The sequence below is a fragment of the Carassius auratus genome, chromosome 15 (assembly GCF_003368295.1).
Source record: "Carassius auratus strain Wakin chromosome 15, ASM336829v1, whole genome shotgun sequence".
In the NCBI taxonomy this organism is placed as follows: Eukaryota; Metazoa; Chordata; class Actinopteri; order Cypriniformes; family Cyprinidae; genus Carassius; species Carassius auratus.
The window spans coordinates 22,305,393-22,327,663 of NC_039257.1; the positions used below are offsets into that span (position 1 = coordinate 22,305,393).

Below are 22,271 nucleotides of genomic sequence, written 5' to 3' on the forward strand. Positions count from 1 at the left end.
CCCCGCTTAAATAAGAGGAGCTGGTGATGCTGTTTGTGGGTTTTTTAAATCAGATCTCGAGAGATTTAATGTATTTTATTTCAGTTGATTTCATCTAAGGCTGTGTCTGAAGTCAGTTGTAGTTCTTGTGTTTCTCTTTTCTTCTGTGATTCTGTTTGTTAACAGCAGCTGTTCATCACTTATTCACAATTATCACTCAATTAATCACTTAATTACTTAATGGCAATATTTAGCTTCTTTTCCTTAACTCAACTGAATTAAGTTCAGAGTACTTATAACTGTTAGTTTTAAAACTTAAATGGTTTAAGGCAATCGGTTTCCTCAAACGGTTTCAAGTAGGGGTAACTGAAGCCTGGAGCAATGGGCGTGGTAAAAGGTGGGCGTGTCAAAAGGTTTCTCATTGGTGGAAAGGTAGGGGGAGTGGCAAAAGGTTTAGCGAAAACTGTCTGTTCCGCCTAAAGGCGAGCCATACTCTTAATCGCTATTGGCCTATAGATTAATAGAAAGCGATAAATTAAACACATAATCCTATAAAACCAATTGAAATTCATCCAATGTAAAAACAGCGTTAATGATGCAAAGAATATTATTTTAAAATATTACTTTCAAAAGTACCTTCAAAACGGCTTACTTAGTTACTTGTTTAATCAAAAACAGATTACAATTATTTTTGAGAATACAAACGTCTTTTTACACGGTTAGTCGCACTTGCTGTTCTTAAGGTAAAGTCATTTAAAGTCAGCTGTATTTGTTAACATTAGTGAACTAACAAGAACAAACAACGTACATCTGTATTTTTATTAAATAACAAAGTTTAATAAATACTGTATCAAATGTATTGCTCATAGTTAATGTTAGTAAATAAATCAGTCAACAAATGAAACTTTATTGTAAAGTGTTACACTAGAAAACTAGGTTTTGCCTGATAGAGAAAAATTAGTAAAAATAAAAAAACTAATAAATTTAAAAAGTAGTCAGAAGAGTTTAGTAACCTTGTTTTAAGTGACATTAACCAATTAAGCAAACACAGCTTTATCCACTAAAACATTTATTTAGCTTTCAGTTTCAGTCACCAATTCAAGTAAAAAGATAGATAGATAGATAGATAGATAGATAGATAGATAGATAGATAGATAGATAGATAGATAGATAGATAGATAGATAGATAGATAGATAAACCACTCATTCATTAATTCATTCTCTAGTAGCAGTCCATAGAACAGAATCCAGCAAACTCTTTGTCTGAATAGAAAGCTGTTAAGATGCTCTTCTTTCCATGACCACAGTATCTACAGCATCACACATCTGCTGAGCTCCAGCTCCACTCTGTGTGTCTTCCTCACATCTGGACTGACAGACTTCCAGTCAACCATACCTACACAAGAGAAAAACAAATGTTGAGAGATTAAAAAAAGAAGTAACCAATAAGTAAAATAAAATATCCAATAAAAAAGAAGCGCAAATATCTGAGAGTGCAAGTCTGCAGCCAGACCCTTCTCCATTATATTATGCAGTTATATTATGCAGTATTAATACAACTGTACTACTGACTCTTCACTGAGTACCAAAAGTACATATGCTTCCTGTGCATGGTTTCTAAAAGAATGGAATCAGAAAAAGTTGACTGGCACTCATCTGAACCACAGGTTATACTAATATTTACAATTACATTTATTCATTTATCAGATGCTTTTATTCAAATCGACTTACAAATGAGGACAGTGGAAGCAATCAAAAACAAAAGAGCAATGATATATAAGAGCTATAACAAGTCTCAGTTAGCTTAACACAGTACATGTAGCAAGGGATTTTAAATAATATAATAAATAAAAATAAAACAGATAGAATAAAAAAAGAATAGAGCAAGTTATTTGGTTAATGTGCATGTTCAACTCCAACATGTTGGATTAACTTCCAAAGAGTGAATGTCCTTTGAGTGCACTTTGGGTAATGGTACAGTCAAAGCATGAGGATCTAATACAAGAGGCTAATCATTCAGAGTAAAGTTACTGACAGTGCTTGTCTCCATCTTCTAATGTTGAAAATGTCCCTTTGAAGGAAAGTCAGTGTCTTACTCAGGTGTGGTGGATATGCAATGTTGAAAGCAGAATACATCCACAAGGCTGTTATGAAAGCTTCATCAAGGCTGGTGCACGGACACTCATCTATTCAATCTTCTGTCAACACACTGAGCGCTCCTCCTATGATTGCCATTTTACAGTCAGTATCCATCAGGTGTATGGTAGGAAAGGTGTAGCCGGGTCCCCCTTTCATAAAATAAATGAATAAAAAGAATAATAATAATAATATTAATAATGAGGGGAAAAAAAAGAAAACACTTTTCAGATTCATCAGATTCTGTTGCATCCTCTTTGGCTCAGACAGTGTAGCTACATACACTGCAGAACTGCAGAAACAATCAGAAGCTACTGTATAAGGTTCACAATATACTGTGCATTTCATGTTCTTGTATACACTGATAAATCTTACATTGTTTTCTAAAACTATTGCTTTAAATTTTTAATAGATGGGCTAAAAAGGTACAGAAGAATAAAATATTACCTGAAAAGATTTGAAACAAGATATTTTACAGTTGATGAGTTTTTTTCTTTAATATACTCACTCCAGCAGGTGTCCTGAAGTAGGTGTATTTTTTGAGTACATCCTCGTCAAAAAAACACATTCACAGGAATCACATTCCTTCTATGTTTTCTCAGCATCTCCAGGAGAATGTTCCTGCTGTGTGGTCTTTGACAGTTTATGTGTCTGGATGTGTTTTCTGATACTCACTTTGTTGCACATTCATATGTGCCTCAACAGACATTGAATCCTCCCCAACACAAGCTTCCTTCATCAGAACAACAGAAACAGATCATGATTAGACCGTGACAGATATGAAAAACATCTAAATACTCACTGAACAAGGTGCTTTAGATTAAAAAAAAATAATAATAAAAAATTGAACTTCATAAACATTAAGATGATGGTCAGGCAGTGAAGAAGTGGAGTACATACAAAAAGGATTTAAATATCTGTAGTACATTATCTTGCTTACATTAACCTGCACTAAGTGAAAATGTAAAATTGATTTACAGTGCAAAAATAAATTATGCATATGGCAGTGTGCTTACATATTCTACAATAACCTGCAACAGCAAAAAATCCTGAGTGAAATTAGCTCTGATGGGAGTACATGTGAGACCACACTCAGGAGTGTGAATGTGTTAAAATAGGAGTGTTAAATTAACACTGAAGCTGAGTTATAGTTAATGAGATAATTAAGTGATTAATTGAGTGATGATTGACCATTATTGACGAGACCTGATGTTAACATGCAGAATCAACACAGATGAAAATCACTATGTTTATGTCACCATTATAGTGGTCAGTGTTTGCTTTAGTTGGGCTCTTGAGCCTTACAATTTTAAAGTGAGATTTGGTTTGGCTGTTACAACTGAATTGTAACAAACAGACAAGAAAAAAATCTAAACATGGGCATTTGACCTGAATCACAAAACTCAACTAAAGCCTAAACAGATTTGATTGACCTCATTGATTATAACAACCCTGTGATTGTACAGTACCCGCTAATTAAAATGATTTCTTAAAAGTTGTTCTGATAATTAAAAAAAAAAAAAGCTTGTTTTAGGCACACACATACATCAAAGATTAGTGTAGGAATCTCAACAACGGTGACAAACCGCATATTCAGAAAAACAGAACAACTCTAAACATTAGAAAACAAACTACTAAAAGTAACATAAAAACAAAAATAGAATAGTAAGAATAAAGGAAATTACTGAAACAATTCAGCTAATCATTTATTCATGCCGCAATGCATCATGGGAGTCATGGATGAATTTTGATAGGTGGCACCCAGAATGCACTGCAGCATGCTTTTTGGATTTTCACCATTATTGAGATTCACAGGTTGATTCTTGATGTTTGCATGTCTAACTAAAAGACTCTTTTGAAAGATTTTTGAGCAAACAACTTAAAAAAAATTCCTCAGATTGTATTTAAAATGCTGGAAATACATTGTTGAAGAATCACAGGGCTGCAATAAATGTAAAATGTAACTTTAACTCAGTAATTCATGAACAACAATAGTCTTGGCTTGTCCATCAGTTTTATAATTTAGTCATTACTGACAATTAAAATCTGACTTTAACATTTTAGGGGTCAAGAGCCCAACTAAAGCAAACACTGAACACTATAATGGTGACAACATTAAAATAGTGATTTTCGTCTTTGTGATTCTGCATGTTAACATCAGGTCTCGTCAATAATGGTCAATCATCACTCAATTAATCACTTAATTATCTAATTAACTTTAACTGCTTCAGTGTTAATTTAACACTCCTATTTTAACACTTTCACACTCTTGAGTGTGGTCTCACATGTACTCCCAGCAGAGTTAATTTCACTCAGATTTTTTTGCTGTGAAGTGGAGCACGTTCTGCTTTACATTTCAGGTTTAGGAATGTGTCAGATGTGCTTAAAACTTGACTTATTGTCATTTTCCAGCAAATAAAGATTACAACATCTTGTTACTACAATATTGTGTGTGATTATGTTGATAGAAATAAATCAATGGTTTAACCCCTTTCTAGGCACCTCCTTTTTTGGCATGGAGACAGAAATGACATAAATAAAAAGGTTTCTGCTCATGATTCTTTCTGACTAGATACATATTCAACATATGTTCACAAAGCTGACACTTTAAAGTTTACTGTTCAGGAATCAGAATCACTCAGACTGTTATGATAATAGAGATATATAAGCTCAAACATAAAAACAAAAATAAAAATATTAAAAACATATTTTTTAAATGTATTTAAAAAATGTGTTGATGTAAGATATGAGTTTAGAAATAGAGTGTAGCTAAAGCCACAAGTCTTTCAAAACTTCATTAGAAATTTCATAATCTAATCTGTAAAACTGTGAATTTTATGAAATATTTTCTAAGGCCATGTCATGTGTGTTTTTTAGAGAAAGCAAATCAGATTGATTCATGGCCCTTGTCATCCCTGTAAGATCTCACATGTAAACTCTTCTTTGAATTTTGTATGTGTGTTGGCTTTGCAAAACTCCCCGATTCGTTGTATTGTTCTCACCAAACGAGTCTTTCACACCTCCGCCAGGTACGACACATTATCCGCATTATTCTTTTATCATTATTCTTTTGTTTTTATTCCACCTTTATTAGCATTGTTTGTGGTTTTTCAGGCTTTACAAAGCAACAAAGCAGCGATCTCACTTCAGTCTCTCTTTGCATTTAGCCCTTATTTATCAAAAGTCTTAATATAAAAATACAACAAAACATTTTCTTACGACATTGACGTGAATTATTGAGACAAAAATGCATTATGAAGAAGAAAAGCACCTGTTTTTAGTAGCATCGGAGCTAACGTTAGCATCAAGCTACATCAGACAATTTATGAAATTATTAGTACACTTTTATACAAAACTCACTTTAAACCCCGATCGAGTGTTTATAATAACTTCCTTTAGCGATCAGGGGTGGAATTTGGTCGTTTACTATTGTAAAAATATGCTATTTGTAGCCTTTTTCATCGCTGCACAAGTTAGCATTTCCCATGTACATTTTTTTTGTATATTTAATAAAATGCCCCAGATCTCAAGAAAATCTCATACCAAGCTCTCTCATTCTATCGTAATCGCGGGTTTATTATTCAGATATTTCGTGTATACAGAGGTGTTTCAGTGTTGTTGTGAGCAGATATGAACCAGGAACTGTTCACGAACCATGTGACACGATCTGACGCTGTCAGGTTTTGGGACTGTCAGATTGACAACCCAAAGGTCCAATCAGAGTCTGTCTGGGTCACAGCTCGAGCACACGGAAGCAAACAAACAGAGACGGCTCTGGCAGAGGCTATTTATCATCAGATCGCGTAAATCAGTGGAAAATGAATAGAAATGACGATTCTGTCTGAAGAAATATGAAGTAAACATCAGTAAATATATCCATATATCTCCGCAGATATGCATCTTTGGTCTATAAATCCTTATTGACGCTGTTCAGTGAGTCTATGTGAACACAAATAAACCGCTGCTGACGTGACTGAATATGAGTGAGTGGTGAATTTCTATTCAAAATGGGGCATAATACAGATTTATTATTTTGCACTCCTGACATAAATCACTAAATATCTGTCACTGCAACAATGTTGTATCAAAATATTGGTCAAATATCGAAGCTAGAGTCTTTAAACTTTCAATTGATGCACAGTTTGTCCAGATCAAGTAAGAGAGTGATGTTTAATGTGCTGTGAAAGTGAAACAATAATAAACTGGGGCCGTCGGCGATGTTTGCACGTAAGGGGTTAAAAACAATTTAACTTACACAGTCATTTCTTTCTATATTTCTCTGGAAAGGGTTCTTCACAACCAATGTATTGGCAGCTTGAATATACTCTGCATTAGTTGGATACCTAGCAGAAAGGTAGAAACAAACTCCAAATTAGAGTTTTTTATTTTTATTTTGTCTAATCGTCTTCAGATTGTGAATTGATCTTCATGCAGTTGTAATAGCAGAGGTGGTAATAAGGACGCAGATTTAATCTATCATCTCTGAAGGATTCGCCGTCGATGCAGTCATCGTTTTGTCTCACTGTACATGTCTGTCAACAACAATAAATTAATTACTAAAGCTGCAAGATAAAACACAAAAGAAAAATTATGATCATATTGTAACAAACTTATCTTAATATACATATTTGTATATAAAGTATAAACATATCAATGATGAATAATTACCTCACGTCTTATCATTATTATTCAGATCTTGAGAGATTTAAAGTCTTGTATCTTCACACAGCAAAAAATCCTGAGTGAAATGAACTCTGCTGGGAGTACATGTGAGACCACACTCAAGAGTGTGAAAGTGATAAAATGGGAGTGTTAAATTAACACTGAAGCGGAGTTAAAGTTAATGAGATAATTAAGTGATTAATTGATTGATGATTGACCATTATTGACGAGACCTGATGTTAACATGCAGAATCAACAAAGATGAAAATCACTATGTTTATGTCAACATTATAGTGGTCATTTTACTATTATCATTTTACATATTACTGGACTGTCCATCAATTTCCCATCATGCATTTGCATTTACAATAAAAACCATGAATACAGTGTATTCTTGAAAAATGTATTGTAAAATGCCATCAATTGCTAACAGTGAGTGTGTGAAACAACATTATAATTGCTTTGAAGCAAATTGCACTGAATTAGTAAAAGGTTCAAGAGACTACCTAAAACAAAACTTGACCAAAATTATGGTGGCATTGTATGTGTGTTTTTTCTTTTTCTTTTTGTTTTCAGTTGAATTCATCCAAGGATGTGGGTAAAGTCAGATGTAGTTCTTGTGTTTTTCTTTTCTTCATTGATGTTGATTGTGAACAGTAGGTGTTCATCACTAATGCACAATAATAATTTAATTAGACACTTAAATATCTAATTCACTTTAACTCTTTGTGGACTTGGGATATGACTTGAAGACTTGCTTGTGACCTCTGAGTAATGGCAAGAACAGTAATTTATTTTCTAAAGGAATTGGAAGCTAATGTTTATCACTGATATTTACAAAGCAAATCAAGTTAAATCAAGTGTCTTTTCCTCATTGCAGACAGTCTAAGTGGGCCTCCCCAACACATCTATGCTAACATTGAACTGATACCTGTAACAAAGCAGAGGAAAAAGAAAGAAGACGAAGGTAAACAAAAACAATAGTCTGTGCTCTTATGATTTTATGATTATAACAGTAGCAAAAATCATCAAAATATTTTCCTTAACATCCGTTTGTGGTTATATATATATATATATATATATATATATATATATATATATATATATATATATATATATATATATATATATATATATATATATATATATATATATATGTATGTATATCAGGGCTTGACATTAACTTTTTTGCTCAATAGCCAATGTGGCTAGTGGTTTTCCAAAGTTACTAGCCACACAGCATTTTTATTAGCCACCTTTTTGTTGTGAATATACTCTCATAACATATTGTAGCCATTCTCGATCTGCCTTCCACTTTTCGTTGAATAGTCTTTTGTTTTCCTTTGTTTCTTCTTCCTTTTTGGTTTCATCATCTGGGGTCTGTTTCACAAATGAGGTTACATGAAAACTAAAAAGAGTATGTTAACCCTGAAATGAGGGATACTCTAGGTTTTCTGTTTCAGAATGGGAGGTTTATCATACCTGAGAAAGCAGGGTAAGTCAAGCCTGTTTCTGAAAGAGAGGTAACTTATACTCTGAGTCAGTTACCATGGTAACTTACTCTATGAACCTAACCTGGTCAGGAGCAGGTTTTCTTCGGTAAACCCAGAGTTTCTTTTGGTCTCCTCCCCATTTTTAAACACTTTATTGATGCACGCTGGAAAAATGCCCTTCTTATTTAGTGTTTTTTTTTACTTCTTTTATTTTTCCCCAAGCGCTAAATAAAAAAAAAATAAAAAAAATAAAATAAAGATTGACTTTGTAAGAAAATTATGTAAGATACTTAGTCTTGTTTCCTGGGGGGTAGGGGGGGGGGGTAGTCTAAATTAAGTGCATTTTACTTAAGTATATGCCAGTGTGGTAATAAAGTGTCTATTACTAAGTGCAAATCTACTGTAGCTCCGCCCTCACTCGACACATAAGGTTAAATACGACACGTGAATAACGGCTTCAATGGTGTAGGCAGTAATGTTTGGGGCATGGAAAGCTAGCTTGTAACACGATTGATTGGGTTAGAGTCCGGCTTTTGCCGAGCTCATTCTTCTCACTTTTCCCATCACATGACAGATTAGAATTTATTTTCAATAAAAATGAACAAAATCTAAAATGGATTCTAAAAATGGAAGTAAAGTGCCTAACGAGCGTTTAATAATGATACAACTATTTATAAGTGTAATAAATATAATAAATTACAATCTGTTATTATTGCATCCTGTTAATGTACAACAATAGGCCTAGTATGCATCTGCCAGTATAAAGTATAACTAGCATCTAACTATTATTTACACTTAGTCTGTTGCAAAGAACTGCTACTTTTACATGGTAAATAGATTTTTTTTTTCAGGAAATAGCATCTAGAGCTACTTGCACTTAGCCTACTGTAAATAGGATCTATCGCTAAGAAAGTATGTTATATCCACTTAGTGTAAATAGCCACTTCTGTATTTTTCTTACTCAGATCATTTGTAAAATAAGAAAAATGCACTTAAAATATTGTTATTATTGATTTTATTATTTCATGTATTTTTTTGCCCATGAGATACCATAAAATGATTAGCAATTAGTTCATTAATCTAACATTCTGCCAGTTTTCACCTGTGATATTATAACAGAGATTAGAATTACATTTGTATTGAGTCTGAAATATACAGACGGCTTTTTGGCGCGAGCTGTTGCCATGGTGAATATTTAATATTGGCGCTCCATTGACAATGGCTTTTTATAGTTGTGGTGCATGCGCTTAACTCAGAGTCAGTCAATTTAGAGTTGATTAAACTAACTCATTTCAGCTGTTCTGTAACCGAAAACTCAGAGATTTCTATCTCAGGGTAAATCAACTCAGAGTTCAAGTTTAAACTCAGAGTTGGTTGAACCTCCTTAGTGAAACGGGCCCCAGGTTTTCTCTTGTGTGTTGTCTGCTCACTGGGTTTTGTTACACCTTTTATATGTCACCACATAGCTCCACCAGCATCCCACTCAAGCAGTGCAGCTAGCTGTTTCTTGGTTTCTGTCACTAGCTCGCAAGTGCAAGGCAACACTGTGTGCATTAGTGATGCACGGGTCGTCTCATAACCCGTGGACCCCGCAGGGTTAAGAAATTGTCACTTTATTTACTGGGCTGGGTTGGGGCGGGTCATTAAAAACAAAACAAAAAAATGCATATATGTTGTAGTGTTGGGCAATATGGTCATTTTTTCAAATCAGATCAGATCAACGATACAGGATATTATTGTGCATGGGTGGAGCAAGAGAGATACTCTTTGTTCTTGTCAAAGTATAACTATTTGGTGTTTTAAACCACGCAGGTGCCTGAGAGAGAGCCTATGGGATATATATAAATAAAAAATATACTTTCAAACATACTGATAAACTATGGTTAAATATAAAAATACTGTATTTAAAAAAGCTAGTTCATATAAAGTCAGACAGAACTGTCATATCGCACGTCCTGTGACGCCGCATCTGCTCACGGAAGTTATCAGTCTAAATGTACTGCAAAATCAGTCAACGGTGAAAATAGTAGATTTAATTTGAAGTCCAACAGTTTAACACTAAAATTGGACATAAACAAACACATTAAATATAAAGTAGGCTATTCAAACAGGTAAGTTGATATATTTGGAGTAAAGTTGATCTGAACTGATGCATCAGTGCACCCCATGACAAGAATGAGGCACAGCCACAGAAACAAGAATGAGAGCATTCTAACATAATTGTGGCATTAAACTCAGTTAGTGGGGGCTCATTTAAAATAATGCACATATATAGGCTGTTCAGATTACTTGTTAAATTGCAATGAAATGCCCTATATCTGCAAACGATGTACGTCTGTTTGTGGATTGAGACTTCTTCATTTGCGCGCATGTGTGTGTGTGAAATGCGGTGCTGAAGTGAAATAGCTGGGCAGTTTGGTAGCCAAATTATAATATGTTGCCTCATAACCTGCGGGGTCGGGTATGGGCGGGTAAGAAAATGTTACTTTATTTGCAGGATGATTTATAACTGATCTCAGACCCAAAACCCAGAACCGCGCATCACTAGTGTGCATTTAATACTCATGGGAATTTTAGTGTCGAGCTCATGGCTTATTTTAGATGCCTTTTAAGAACACTACACTTATTCAACCCGCCAAAGTGGCCAGTTGGAGTCACTGTGTTACCCGCATTTATCGGGTTGGACGGTGTTATTGTCAAGCCCTGATATATATAGGTATATAGGTAGCTGAATAACATACTCTACCATAGCTATAGAGATTATACAAATGTACTAATATTTCGTATTAGTTTTGGATATACATCTAATGATATTAAAACCCCTTTACGTGCAAACATCGCCGACGGCCCCAGTTTATTATTGTTTCACTTTCACAGCACATTAAACATCACTGTCTTACTTCATCTGGACAAACTGTGCATCAATTGAAAGTTTAAATACTCTAGCTTTGATATTTGACCAATATTTTGATAAAACATTGTTGCAGTGACAGATATTTAGTGATTTATGTCAGGAGTGCAAAATAATAAATCCGTATTATGCCACATTTTGAATAGAAATTCACCACTCACTCATATTCAGTCACGTCAGCAGCGGCTTATTTGTGTTCACATAGACTCACTGAACAGCGTCAATAAGGATTTTTAGACCAAAGATGCATATCTGCGGAGATATATGGATATATTTACTGATGTTTACTTCATATTTCTTCAGACAGAATCGTCATTTCTATTCATTTTCCACGGATTTACGCGATCTGATGATAAACAGCCTCTCCCAGCGATCTGTGTATGTGTTTGCTGTGCCGGCAGCTCGTGCTGTGTGTCACTCAGACTCCGATTGGGCCTTCCCAATGTCAATCTTAGAGTGTCATATCTGGACACCGCCCCATCGTGTCACATGCTTCCTGCACACTTCCTGGTAGTTTTCTGGCCAAAACAACACCGAAACATCTCTGTACACACGAAATATCTAAATAATAAACCCCGATTACGATAGTAAAGCTTGGTATGAGATTTTTTTGAGATCTGGGGCGTTTTTATAAAAAAAATAAAAAATGTACATGGGAAATGCTAACTTGTGCAGCGATGAAAAGGCTACAAATAACATATTTTTACAACAGTAAACGACCAAATTCCACCCCTGATCGCTAAAGGAAGTTATTATAAACACTCGATCTGGGTTTAAAGTGAGTTTTGAGTAAAAGTGTACTAATAATTTCATAAATTGTCAGATGTAGCTTGATGCTAACGTTAGCACCAATGCTACTAATAGCAGGTGCTTTTCTTCTTCATAATGCATTTTTGTCTCAATAATTCACGTAAGGTCGTAAGAAAATGTTTTGTTGTATTTTTATAGTAAGACTTTTGATAAATAAGGGCTAAATGCAAAGAGAGAATGAAGTGAGATCACTGCTTTGTTGCTTTGTAAAGCCTGAAAAACCACAATCAAGGCTAATAAAGGTGGAATAAAAACAAAAGAATAATGATAAAAGAATAATGCGGATAATGTGTCATACCTGGCGGAGGTGTGAAAGACTCGTTTGGTGAGAACAATAGAATAATGAATCGGGCAGCTTTCAACAGTGAAACATACACAAAGAGCACAGGAATGTTTACATGTGAGATCTTATAGAGATGACAAGTGCCATAAATCAATCTGATTAACCTTCTCTAAAAACACACATGACATGGCCTTAGAAACTATTTCATAAAATTCACAGTTTTACAGATTTGATTATGAATTTTTTTATGAAGTTTTGGACTTGTGGCCTTAGCTACACTGTGTTTTCAAACTCATTTCCTACATCAACATTTTTTAAAATACATTTAAAACATATGTTTTTTATATTTTTATTTTTGTTTTTATGTTTGAGCTTATATATCTCTATTATCATAAAAGCCTGAGTGATTCTGATTCCTGAACAGTAAACTTTAAAGTGTCAGCTTTGTGAACAAAGGTTGATTATGTATCTAGTCAGAAAGAATCATGAGCAGAAACCTTTTTATTTTGGGTATGTAATTTCGGTCTCCATGCCAAAAAAGGGGAGTTACTAGTAAGGGGTTAACTGTTGTCACTGTTACTGTATATAAAAATGCATATTTTTAAAAACTTAAATACTGATAGGAAGCAACCACTGGATTGCATTGAATCAAAATCACTTTTGCACCAACAATTTGTAAAAAATAAAAAAAATAAAATAAAAAAATGCAACAAACCACCATTATTGTGATCAGTGTTTATCTTAGTTGTGCTCTTGTTTCTTTGCACTATAATGTTAAATAGTTGTTCTATAATGTTCTAAAGGATCTTTGTTAAGATAATAAAAACTGAGTTTTATTAGGATTGTGTGCTAATAATTATATTCATTGTGAAGATGTTTTTATAATTGTTCACAAGTATATTGTGTGGTATAATGTTTAAGAAGTTGGCCCGCAACATTTGAAAAATAATGAATTTGATTGATTGAGTGAAGAGCAGAAACAGCCAGAACACAAGCACATACAGGTGATTCACAATAACTTAGAAAGTCATGAAAAAGTTAATTTATTTCAGTAATTCAACTCAAATTGTGAAACTCATGTATTAAATAAATTCAATCTGCACATAGACTGAAGAGGTCTAAGTCTTTGGTTCTTTTGTGATGATTTTGGCTCACATTTAACAAAAACCCACCAATTCACTATCTCAACAAATTAGAATATGGTGACATGTCAATCAGCTAATCTAGTCAAAACACCTGCAAAGGTTTTCTGAGCCTTCAAAATGGTCTCTGGCAATCTTTGACACCCTTCACAAGGAGTGTAAGACACAAAAATGAATTGCCAATAAGCTGGCTGTTCACGGAGTGTTGTATTCAAGCATGTTAAAAGAAAGTTGTGGAATGAAAACGTGTAGAAGAAAAAGATGCACAATCAACCGAGAGAACGGCAGCCTTATGAGGATTGTCAAGCAAACTGGATTCTAGAATTTTAGAGAACTTCACAAGGAATGCACTGAGGCTGGGGTCAATATTTTTTGAAAACCAAAGTCACTGCAACCACTTACCAAAAATGTTGGAGCACTTCATGCTTCTTTCTGCTGGCCAGCTATTTGAAGATGCTGATTTTATTTTCCAGCAGGATTTGGCACCTGCCCACACTGCCAAAAGCACCAAAAGTTCAACACCTGCTGTTATTTAGAATTACAGAGGATCGGATCTTGATGTTTTATTGGATAAAATTATGCCATCATCATGGAGATCAGTGTTTATTTTAGTTTGGCTGTTGACACTTAAAGTACTTTGTTCAAGCAATTGCAGTATATTTTTTTTTACAGTGAACACTTATGTTTAGCTGACTCTAACTTTGAAATAGCAGGCAAAATTATGCTTTCTTTAATTACTGAATCATATGATCCTCAACAGTGGTGACAATCATTTTTTATTCTTTAAAGACTTGCTTGTGATTTGAAAGTCCCACTTCTTAGTAATGGCAAGAACAGTAATTTATTTCTGAAGAAATTGGAAGTCAATGTTTATCACTGATATTTAAAAAGCAAATCAAGTTAAACCAAGTGTCTTTTACCTCATTGCAGACGGTGTAAATGGGCCTCCTGAACACATCTATGATAGGATTGAACTGAAATCTGTAATAAAGCAGAAGAAAAAGAAAGAAGACAAAGGTAAACTAAAACAAAAGTCTCTCCTCTTATGATTTTATGATCATAACAGTAGCAAGACCAGTGTTGCCATTGTATTCTAGTGTTTTTCTTGTTTGTTTGCCATAAAATTAGTTAGCAGTTTATTACTGTTAAAATATATTTTGTGGGTGTGTCTTTTTATCTTATATGTTTAACCCTTTAAACCCCACAGGAAAATCCTGTACACTGTAAAACACGACAAGTAACTTAACTCAAACGGTCTGAGTTAAGTTTACTTGTTGGGTTTTACATTGTACAACTGACTTCCAGCCATTACACATTATTGCACCTATTACTCACCAGCTTGACTTTATTTCTGTCATACATCTACAGAAGCTCTTATTAATTGAGAATTAACAGAGGTTCAGATGTTTGTGTTTTATTTAAAATGTTTGGACTGAATAATCCTATTCACTGTTTGTTTTGGTTGGGCTCCTGACCCTTGAATTTTTTTTTTTTTTTTTTTTTTTTGTATCCGTTATTTTTCTGGTTGTTATAACTGTGTGTTTACTAGGTACATTTGTTACAGCAAAATTTGAGAAAATAACCTGATCAGTGAATGCTGATTGTATATTGATGATGAACGGCTCCTCATGCAGTTCCTTGATTCACAATTTTCATCCATTGTCTGGATGAATATTATAAAAAAATAAAAAATGTATAACTGAATAGTTAAACATTGTTCTTTCTTATGCTGTAGAGACACAGAACTACTGTAATCAATAAACATGCAACAGTACAGTAATTTAAAATTCAACACTGGCATCATCACAACATAACCACATCAGCTGATCATTTTTTCTTGTTATAACAATTTTTTTTTTTAACACATTCACTGCAGAGAGCAAATGTATCACAGTAAAAGTTAAGGTTCAAGGGCATAACTAAAGCCAACATTGAACTCCACAGCAATAACACAAGCGTTATTATTTTCATTAAAACTAAACTGGTTTCACACTCTAAAAGGTTCTTAAAGCTGAAGCTGGAAGTCAGTTGTTCTTGTGTTTCTGCTTGTTTCTCGTTGTTCATGGTTCTCTGTCTTTCAGTGATTCTTCTTGATATCATCAGGTGTTCATCTACATCTGAATTTAGTCACTTCCTTTCACTCAGTCAAGTAAACAAATGTAGGGAATAGTGAATGAGGGTATAGGGTATGATTTTGAACACAGCCGCCAAGTGTCGACTTTGAGCTTGGTTAATTCCCAGAATGTTCCTGTAGGCTGCTTTCTTGAAAATGACAAATATTACCCAGAATGAATTGTTTTCTACAGTATATGACTGATTGGATAGAAAACGATATGTTACTGTCAGAGTTTGTGACCCGTCAAGGAAACCAGTGACACAAGTCAGCAGCTCAACTTTCGAGCAAAATGAGAAAGATTTTCGTTTTTTTGCAGAATCTATTAGTTGAGATCACGAAGAAGCCTCTCCATGTTTGAGATTGCAGTATTGGTATATTTAAAAGCGTACATTTTGAGGTTGAAAACGGCTAGTTTTTAGGAGATTCTAGCACGCAGTAGGGGTGTGTGTGTATTTCCATACTAGATAAGCCGGCTTTTGTTTCTTTTGTTATTGCCCCCGCCTCCGAGGGAAGCGTGGCTACTTACTATGCAGCGCTCTGGCCGGCTGTATACGAATGTATTGGACTGGCGTCAGACGAGTTGGACCATAAGATATCAGAGGCTGTATCGATAGCAACATTTGATGGGGATAAAGACAGAGAAATGGGGAAAATCTGTGACTTTGACTGTAAACGCTACACGAGGAGAAAGGTAGCCAGAAGCTTTCTCCAGACATTATGTACAACATACAGCTGGATTCTTTAGCTGCGGAAAAAGAGTGGCAGGACATGCAAATTATTGGACATTTAGAGGCAAACAGACGCACAGTGCAAACTTTGGAGATTACTTATTTGGTTACTTATTTCATTGAAGGCAACGAGATCTGCAAGAATACTTTTCTGTTTCTTATGGGGTGAGTTTCCATAAACATCAAAGTTTGTCGTTTTGTGTTCATTCTAAGAACACATACACATCATCTCATGTTTAGTCCATGTTTAGACCTTACGTTATAGTTACTTGCATTTACGAGTTACGTTAAGTGCACAAAACTACTATGGTACCTCAGCATTTCACACACTGTAAAACCTGACAAGTAAACTTAACTCAAACCGTTTGAGTAAACAGATTGCCTTGATTTAAACCCTGTAAGTTTTAAAACTTTGCATTCAAATAATTAAGTGATTAACTAAGTGCTGATTGAGAATTAGTGATGAACAGCTGCTGTTAACAAACAGAATCACTGAAGAAAAGAGAAACACAAGAACTACTACAACTGACTTCAGACACAGACTTAGATGAAATCAACTGAAATAAAATACATGAAATCTCTCAAGATCTGATTAAACAACCCCACAAACAGCATCACCAGCTCCACTTATTAATAACCAGACTGACTTTATTTCTGTCAGACGTCTACAGAAGATCTTATTGAGAATGAACTAAGGTTTAGATGTTGATTTATTGTTTCATTTGAAGTAACCATGTTAGAGATCAGTGTTTGCTTTAGTTGGGCTCTTGACCCTTGATTTCTGTCTTAGTCTTTTCTCTGGCTGTTATAACCGTGTGTTTCTAAAACATATTTGTTATAACTCAAAAGCCCAGAAGAAATGCCATCAGGTGTTAACCTGTACCTAGGTGTAGGTTGTTATACTTTATATCGGTGATGATAATCATCAATTATTGAACTGCTAGGAGTCTAATCTCTGATGAAATAGGTGTTGTGTAATTTGATTGGTTATAGTAAAAGTGATTCTAAGAACCAGTGGATCTGTAAAAATCAGTTAATACAAAGACTTTCCAAACAGTTTGGTCTTCTATGGTGTCAGTTAGTCACACAAAGACATCAATAATCAGAATATGACCCTCAACAATGGTGACCATAAAAAAAAAAAAAAATGCTGCAGAGCATGCTGGGCGCCATGGATGAGTTTTGTACTACAATAGTACCCAGCATGCATTGCAGCATGTTTTTTTGTCACCATTGTTGAGGTTCATATTCTGATTATTGATGTCTGTGTCTGACCAACTACTGGGATGGAATACAAATGTATGTGTTCAAAATGTTTATGAAGCCATTTTTATATTAACTGATTATCACAGACTCTTAGTGTCACTTGTATTAGATCCACTTCTACTAATTACACATTTGTTTCCTCAGAGATTAGACTCTGTACAGATCAATATTTGTGAATAATAATGAATAATTATCATCACCTATATGAAGTATAACATCCTACACCTAGGTACAGGTTAACACCTGATGGCATTTCTTCTGGGCTTTTGAGTTACAACAAATATGTTTTAGAAACACACGGTTATAACAGCCAGAGAAAAGACTAAGACAGAAATCAAGGGTCAAGAGCCCAACTAAAGCAGACACTGATCTCTAACATGGTTACTTCAAATGAAACAATAAATCAACATCTAAACCTTAGTTCATTCTCAATAAGATCTTCTGTAGACGTCTGACAGAAATAAAGTCAGTCTGGTTATTAATAAGTGGAGCTGGTGATGCTGTTTGTGGGTTGTTTAATCAGATCTTGAGAGATTTCATGTATTTTATTTCAGTTGATTTCATCTAAGTCTGTGTCTGAAGTCAGTTGTAGTAGTTTGTGTTTCTCTTTTCTTCAGTGATTCTGTTTGTTAGCAGCAGCTGTTCATCACTAATTCTCAATCAGCACTTAGTTAATCGCTTAATTACTTAATTGCAATGTATATCTTCTTTCAGTGAACTCAACTGAATTAAGTTCAGAGTACTCGTAACTGTTAGTTTTTTCAACTTAAATGGTTTAAGGCAATCAGTTTCCTCAAACGGTTTGAGTTAACATAACTTGTCAGGTTTGAGTGAGGCTGTGTCTGAAGTCAGCTGTTGTTCCTTTCTCTCTTTTCTTCAGTAATTATGTTTGTTAACAGCAGGTGTTCAGCACTAAAGCTCAATTAATCACTTAATCACTTAATTGCAATGTATATCTTCTTTCAGTGAACTCAACTGAATTAAGTTCAGAGTACTCGTAACTGTTAGTTTTTTAAACTTAAATGGTTTAAGGCAATCGGTTTCCTCAAATGGTTTGAGTTAACATAACTTAAGGATATCTGTTTACTCAAACCGTTTGAGTTAAGTTTACTTGTCGGGTATTACAGTCAAGGCAATCGGTTTACTTAAACGATTTGAGTTAAGTTAACTTGTCGGGTTTTACAGTGCAGACGCACTGTGAAATGACTGGTTACATGAGCCTAAGCACTTTTCAATAAAATCCATGCAAAATATAATATCAGATCATTTAAGAATACAGTATAGGATGTACTGAATATTCTTCAGTTTTATGCAAAACAGAAATATGACGAATAGAATATCAGACGTCTGTCATTTGGCCAAAAATAAATGCAAAAAAAAAGCTTTTTGCATAGTTGTCTTTGACACATGAAAACTTTAATGCATTTTACATGGTTACACGATCTAACCTTGCTCTCACTCGAAATGTGTCCCCATATTAAGTCCTTGAATTTTAGTTTATAATAGTTGATCATAACTAGAGATTAAATGGAATTTCATTTCATGATTATAGTGACCAAAATGATCACGGTTATCACAGAATCCTGTTCAAAATGTCCTAATGCTACACAATGAAATCAATTCACCAAGTTTTATGTAGAAAACCAGCAAATAACAAATAAAATTTGCATCAATATATACTTTTTGTTTACGTAAACATTAAAATAATAACATTTAAAATGATGGCCAGATTTTAAAGGAGTGTCTTGCAACGTTATTTACAATGCAAGAGTTCAAATACAGTTTTGACAAAAAAGGTTTTATACAAAGATAAAATTCACATATTTCAGCCTCTAAATAATTTTTATAAAAGTCAAAAAAGATAAATTACTTACATTTACAATGCACATTATTCTTTATTAATAATAGTATTTGGTCAAATTTTTCCCATTGTGTCTGTCTTTGCTATGCAAACATGCAGCTTTACAGGGGGTATGGCTTATGTAAATGAGATGTAATTAGATGTAAATGAGCCCTATTGTCACTCCCAGCAGTGAGAACAGGTGAGAACTGCACAATCTTTAGAGGCTATTTTCTGCTTTTTGGGCTTTTTTGAATAACTACCTTCAAATGGCCACAACTTCTCGAAATATTATCAGATTTCCATGAATTACACATCATTGGAAAGCTTGGAGACTACACTTTCAGAATCTGTGAATAACTCAAAATGCCACAGAACCGACTTGTGTCCCTGTGTTCTGTGATTGGTCACATTTGTCAGTTTTTCTACAGCAAGGCTTTACAGTGTATGGTTTGTATGGTGAGAGTGTGTCAATTTTGCCACAGTACTGTATCTTGGAAATCATAAAACATCAACTTCAGCATTATTTCGTATTGTTTCTGAGCTTTATTGTAGTTTCTATCACCACAAAAAAGCAATTGGTAACACTTTGTATGGAGCTTGTATTTATAATACACTACAAGGGTATCTTAAAGCATTATGATAAATGCATAATGCATTATAAAAAACATTATAATATGTTGTATCAACTCATGAATAATCATAACAATTATAATACATCATACATGTATTATATCTTGACATTGTTTAAGATCTGGACAGTATCTTACTACAGCTTGTGAGTGGTTAGATGTTGAGTGTTATTTGAGTGTTTCCTGTGGAGATAATGTTAATTGATGTGAGCTTAATACTCCAACTGAAAAAAAAAGTCTTATATGGATACATTTTATTTTGATTGTCCCCTTAATTAATTTACTATGAGCAACTTTGAAACTACATGCTATTTAACTCTCATTAGAGTATTAGTATGCTCAAGAATTGTTGAATCTAGTATGGTAGAATAAGTAGATTTACTTGTAAAAACATTTATAGTCAGTTTATCTGTTGGTTGACCATCAAAATAGAGTGTTAGCATATGTTTACAGTAGCACAAACTAATACTCTAATGACTGCTAGTTGATATGTAGTTACAGAGTCACTCATCATCAGCTGTCTAAATGGTACCAGCAATAAGTGACGTCACATTCAGTCAAGTATGGAGACCCATACTCAGAATTCGCGCTCTGCATTTAACCCATCCGAAGTGCACACACACAGAGCAGTGAACACAAACACACACACACACACACACACACACACACACACACACTGTGAACACACACCCAGAGCAGTGGGCAGCCATTTATGCTGCGGCGCCCGGGGAGCAGTTGGGGATTCGATGCCTTGCTCAAGGGCACCTAAATCGTGGTAATGAAGGTGGAGAGAGAACTTTACATGCACTCCCCCCACCTACAATTTCCTGCCGGCCCGAGACTCGAACAGAACCTTTCGATTTGGAGTCCGACTCTCTAACCATTAGGCCACGACTTTCCAATATAATTATAATACAATAAAAATAATTCCAAGCAATTTACACATTCATCTGATCTGATATCTGATCTTATGGCTGTTTGAGAGAAAAAAACATGTTATTATTAATATTATTGTTACTACTTATAAGTGAATTTTGACCACTTTAAGTAACGTAGCATCAGAAAAAATGGCAAGATATGAGATGTATAATACTTTATAACTATGAGAAATATAATCCATTGTAAAAGTTGATGCAACATGTTTATTGTGTTAGAAATCATCATACTCTTAAAAGCTATAACCACATTTAACTAAATATTTTAATATTAAAACTATTCTTATGAATATTCATTAGATAACATAACATATTATAAGGTTTTTTGTAATGCATTATTTATAATGCCTTAAAAATACTTATTATGTATTATAAATACAGGCTTCATAGAAAGTGTTAGTAAATATATTCCAAGTTAATTCTGAAACATTTTTTTCTTTATTAACACAACAGTTTTTACATTGAAACACTATTGTAAACACTGAAGGATAATTAACTTAATGAAAAGCAAGAGGCAAAAGCAAAAACTGATCACAATAACGATATATATATAAAACAATCAACATTAAATCAATCACGGGTGCAAAAGTTATATTTATTTAATGCCATTAACATTGAAAAATCTGGGTTTGTTTTCAGGTGCTGAATCTAGTCATGGGACATTGGAGAAAAAAAGAAGGAAAACGGGAATGTTTTTAGGTTAGTACTGCAGAGTGTATTGGATTGTATGTGAAAAAGTTAAATTTTCCTAGAAAACCTGGAAATATTAAAACATTTTAATGTTGTGATTTCTAGGTCTGGAAAAGTTTTCTTTGAATGTAAATGTATAAAGTGAAAATAAATGTATGCTTTTTTGATATAACAAAATATATTATTAGAAAGAAAGTCTTGGCTCTTTGAGTATAACATATGAAAATAAATAAATAAAGCCATGGAAATAGATTAGTCAAATAGTTATACATTGCTTGTTTGTTTTATCTTATTTATGTCTTATCATGTATTCAGGATTTTACAATGATTTTTGAATTATCATGTGACACTGAAGACTGAAAATTCAGCTTTGATCACAGGTATATTGTGAAAATTACATTTTTAAATCAATTTAAATAGAAAAGTTATTTTAAATTTTGGTAATATTTCACAATATTGTTTATACTATTACTGTAATACTATTTTTACTGTATAGTTGTTAAAATAAATTCAGCCTTGGTGAGCTGGAGATACTGCCTAAAAACCTTTGAATTTTACTTAAATATTATTTGTTAAGAAAAATTTAATCAAACATTCAAAATATTGAGTTATGTTTTTTATCATTTCAAAATTTATCTTTTTTTTCCG

The 22,271-nt window shown here is 33.8% G+C and overlaps 1 protein-coding gene and 1 long non-coding RNA gene across 2 annotated transcripts in view; one reads left to right on the forward strand and one right to left on the reverse strand.

The window, feature by feature from the left end:
- LOC113115484 (low affinity immunoglobulin gamma Fc region receptor II-c-like) overlaps nucleotides 1-21,997 on the forward strand; it is a 65,816-nt gene extending 43,819 nt beyond the window's left edge. The window contains exons 8-11 of the mRNA XM_026283078.1: nucleotides 7,658-7,744; nucleotides 14,347-14,433; nucleotides 21,573-21,632; nucleotides 21,939-21,997. Coding sequence (XP_026138863.1) covers nucleotides 7,658-7,744; nucleotides 14,347-14,433; nucleotides 21,573-21,632; nucleotides 21,939-21,958 — 254 coding nt within the window. The 3' untranslated portion in view covers nucleotides 21,959-21,997. The remainder of the gene's footprint in view (nucleotides 1-7,657; nucleotides 7,745-14,346; nucleotides 14,434-21,572; nucleotides 21,633-21,938) is intronic.
- On the reverse strand, nucleotides 1,150-3,049 carry LOC113115383 (uncharacterized). Its single transcript, XR_003293880.1, has 3 exons — nucleotides 2,624-3,049; nucleotides 2,076-2,267; nucleotides 1,150-1,375 (listed from the first exon to the last, which is right to left on the reverse strand). It is a non-coding gene; the product is annotated as an uncharacterized LOC113115383 (long non-coding RNA).
- Nucleotides 21,998-22,271: the final 274 nt, after the last annotated feature.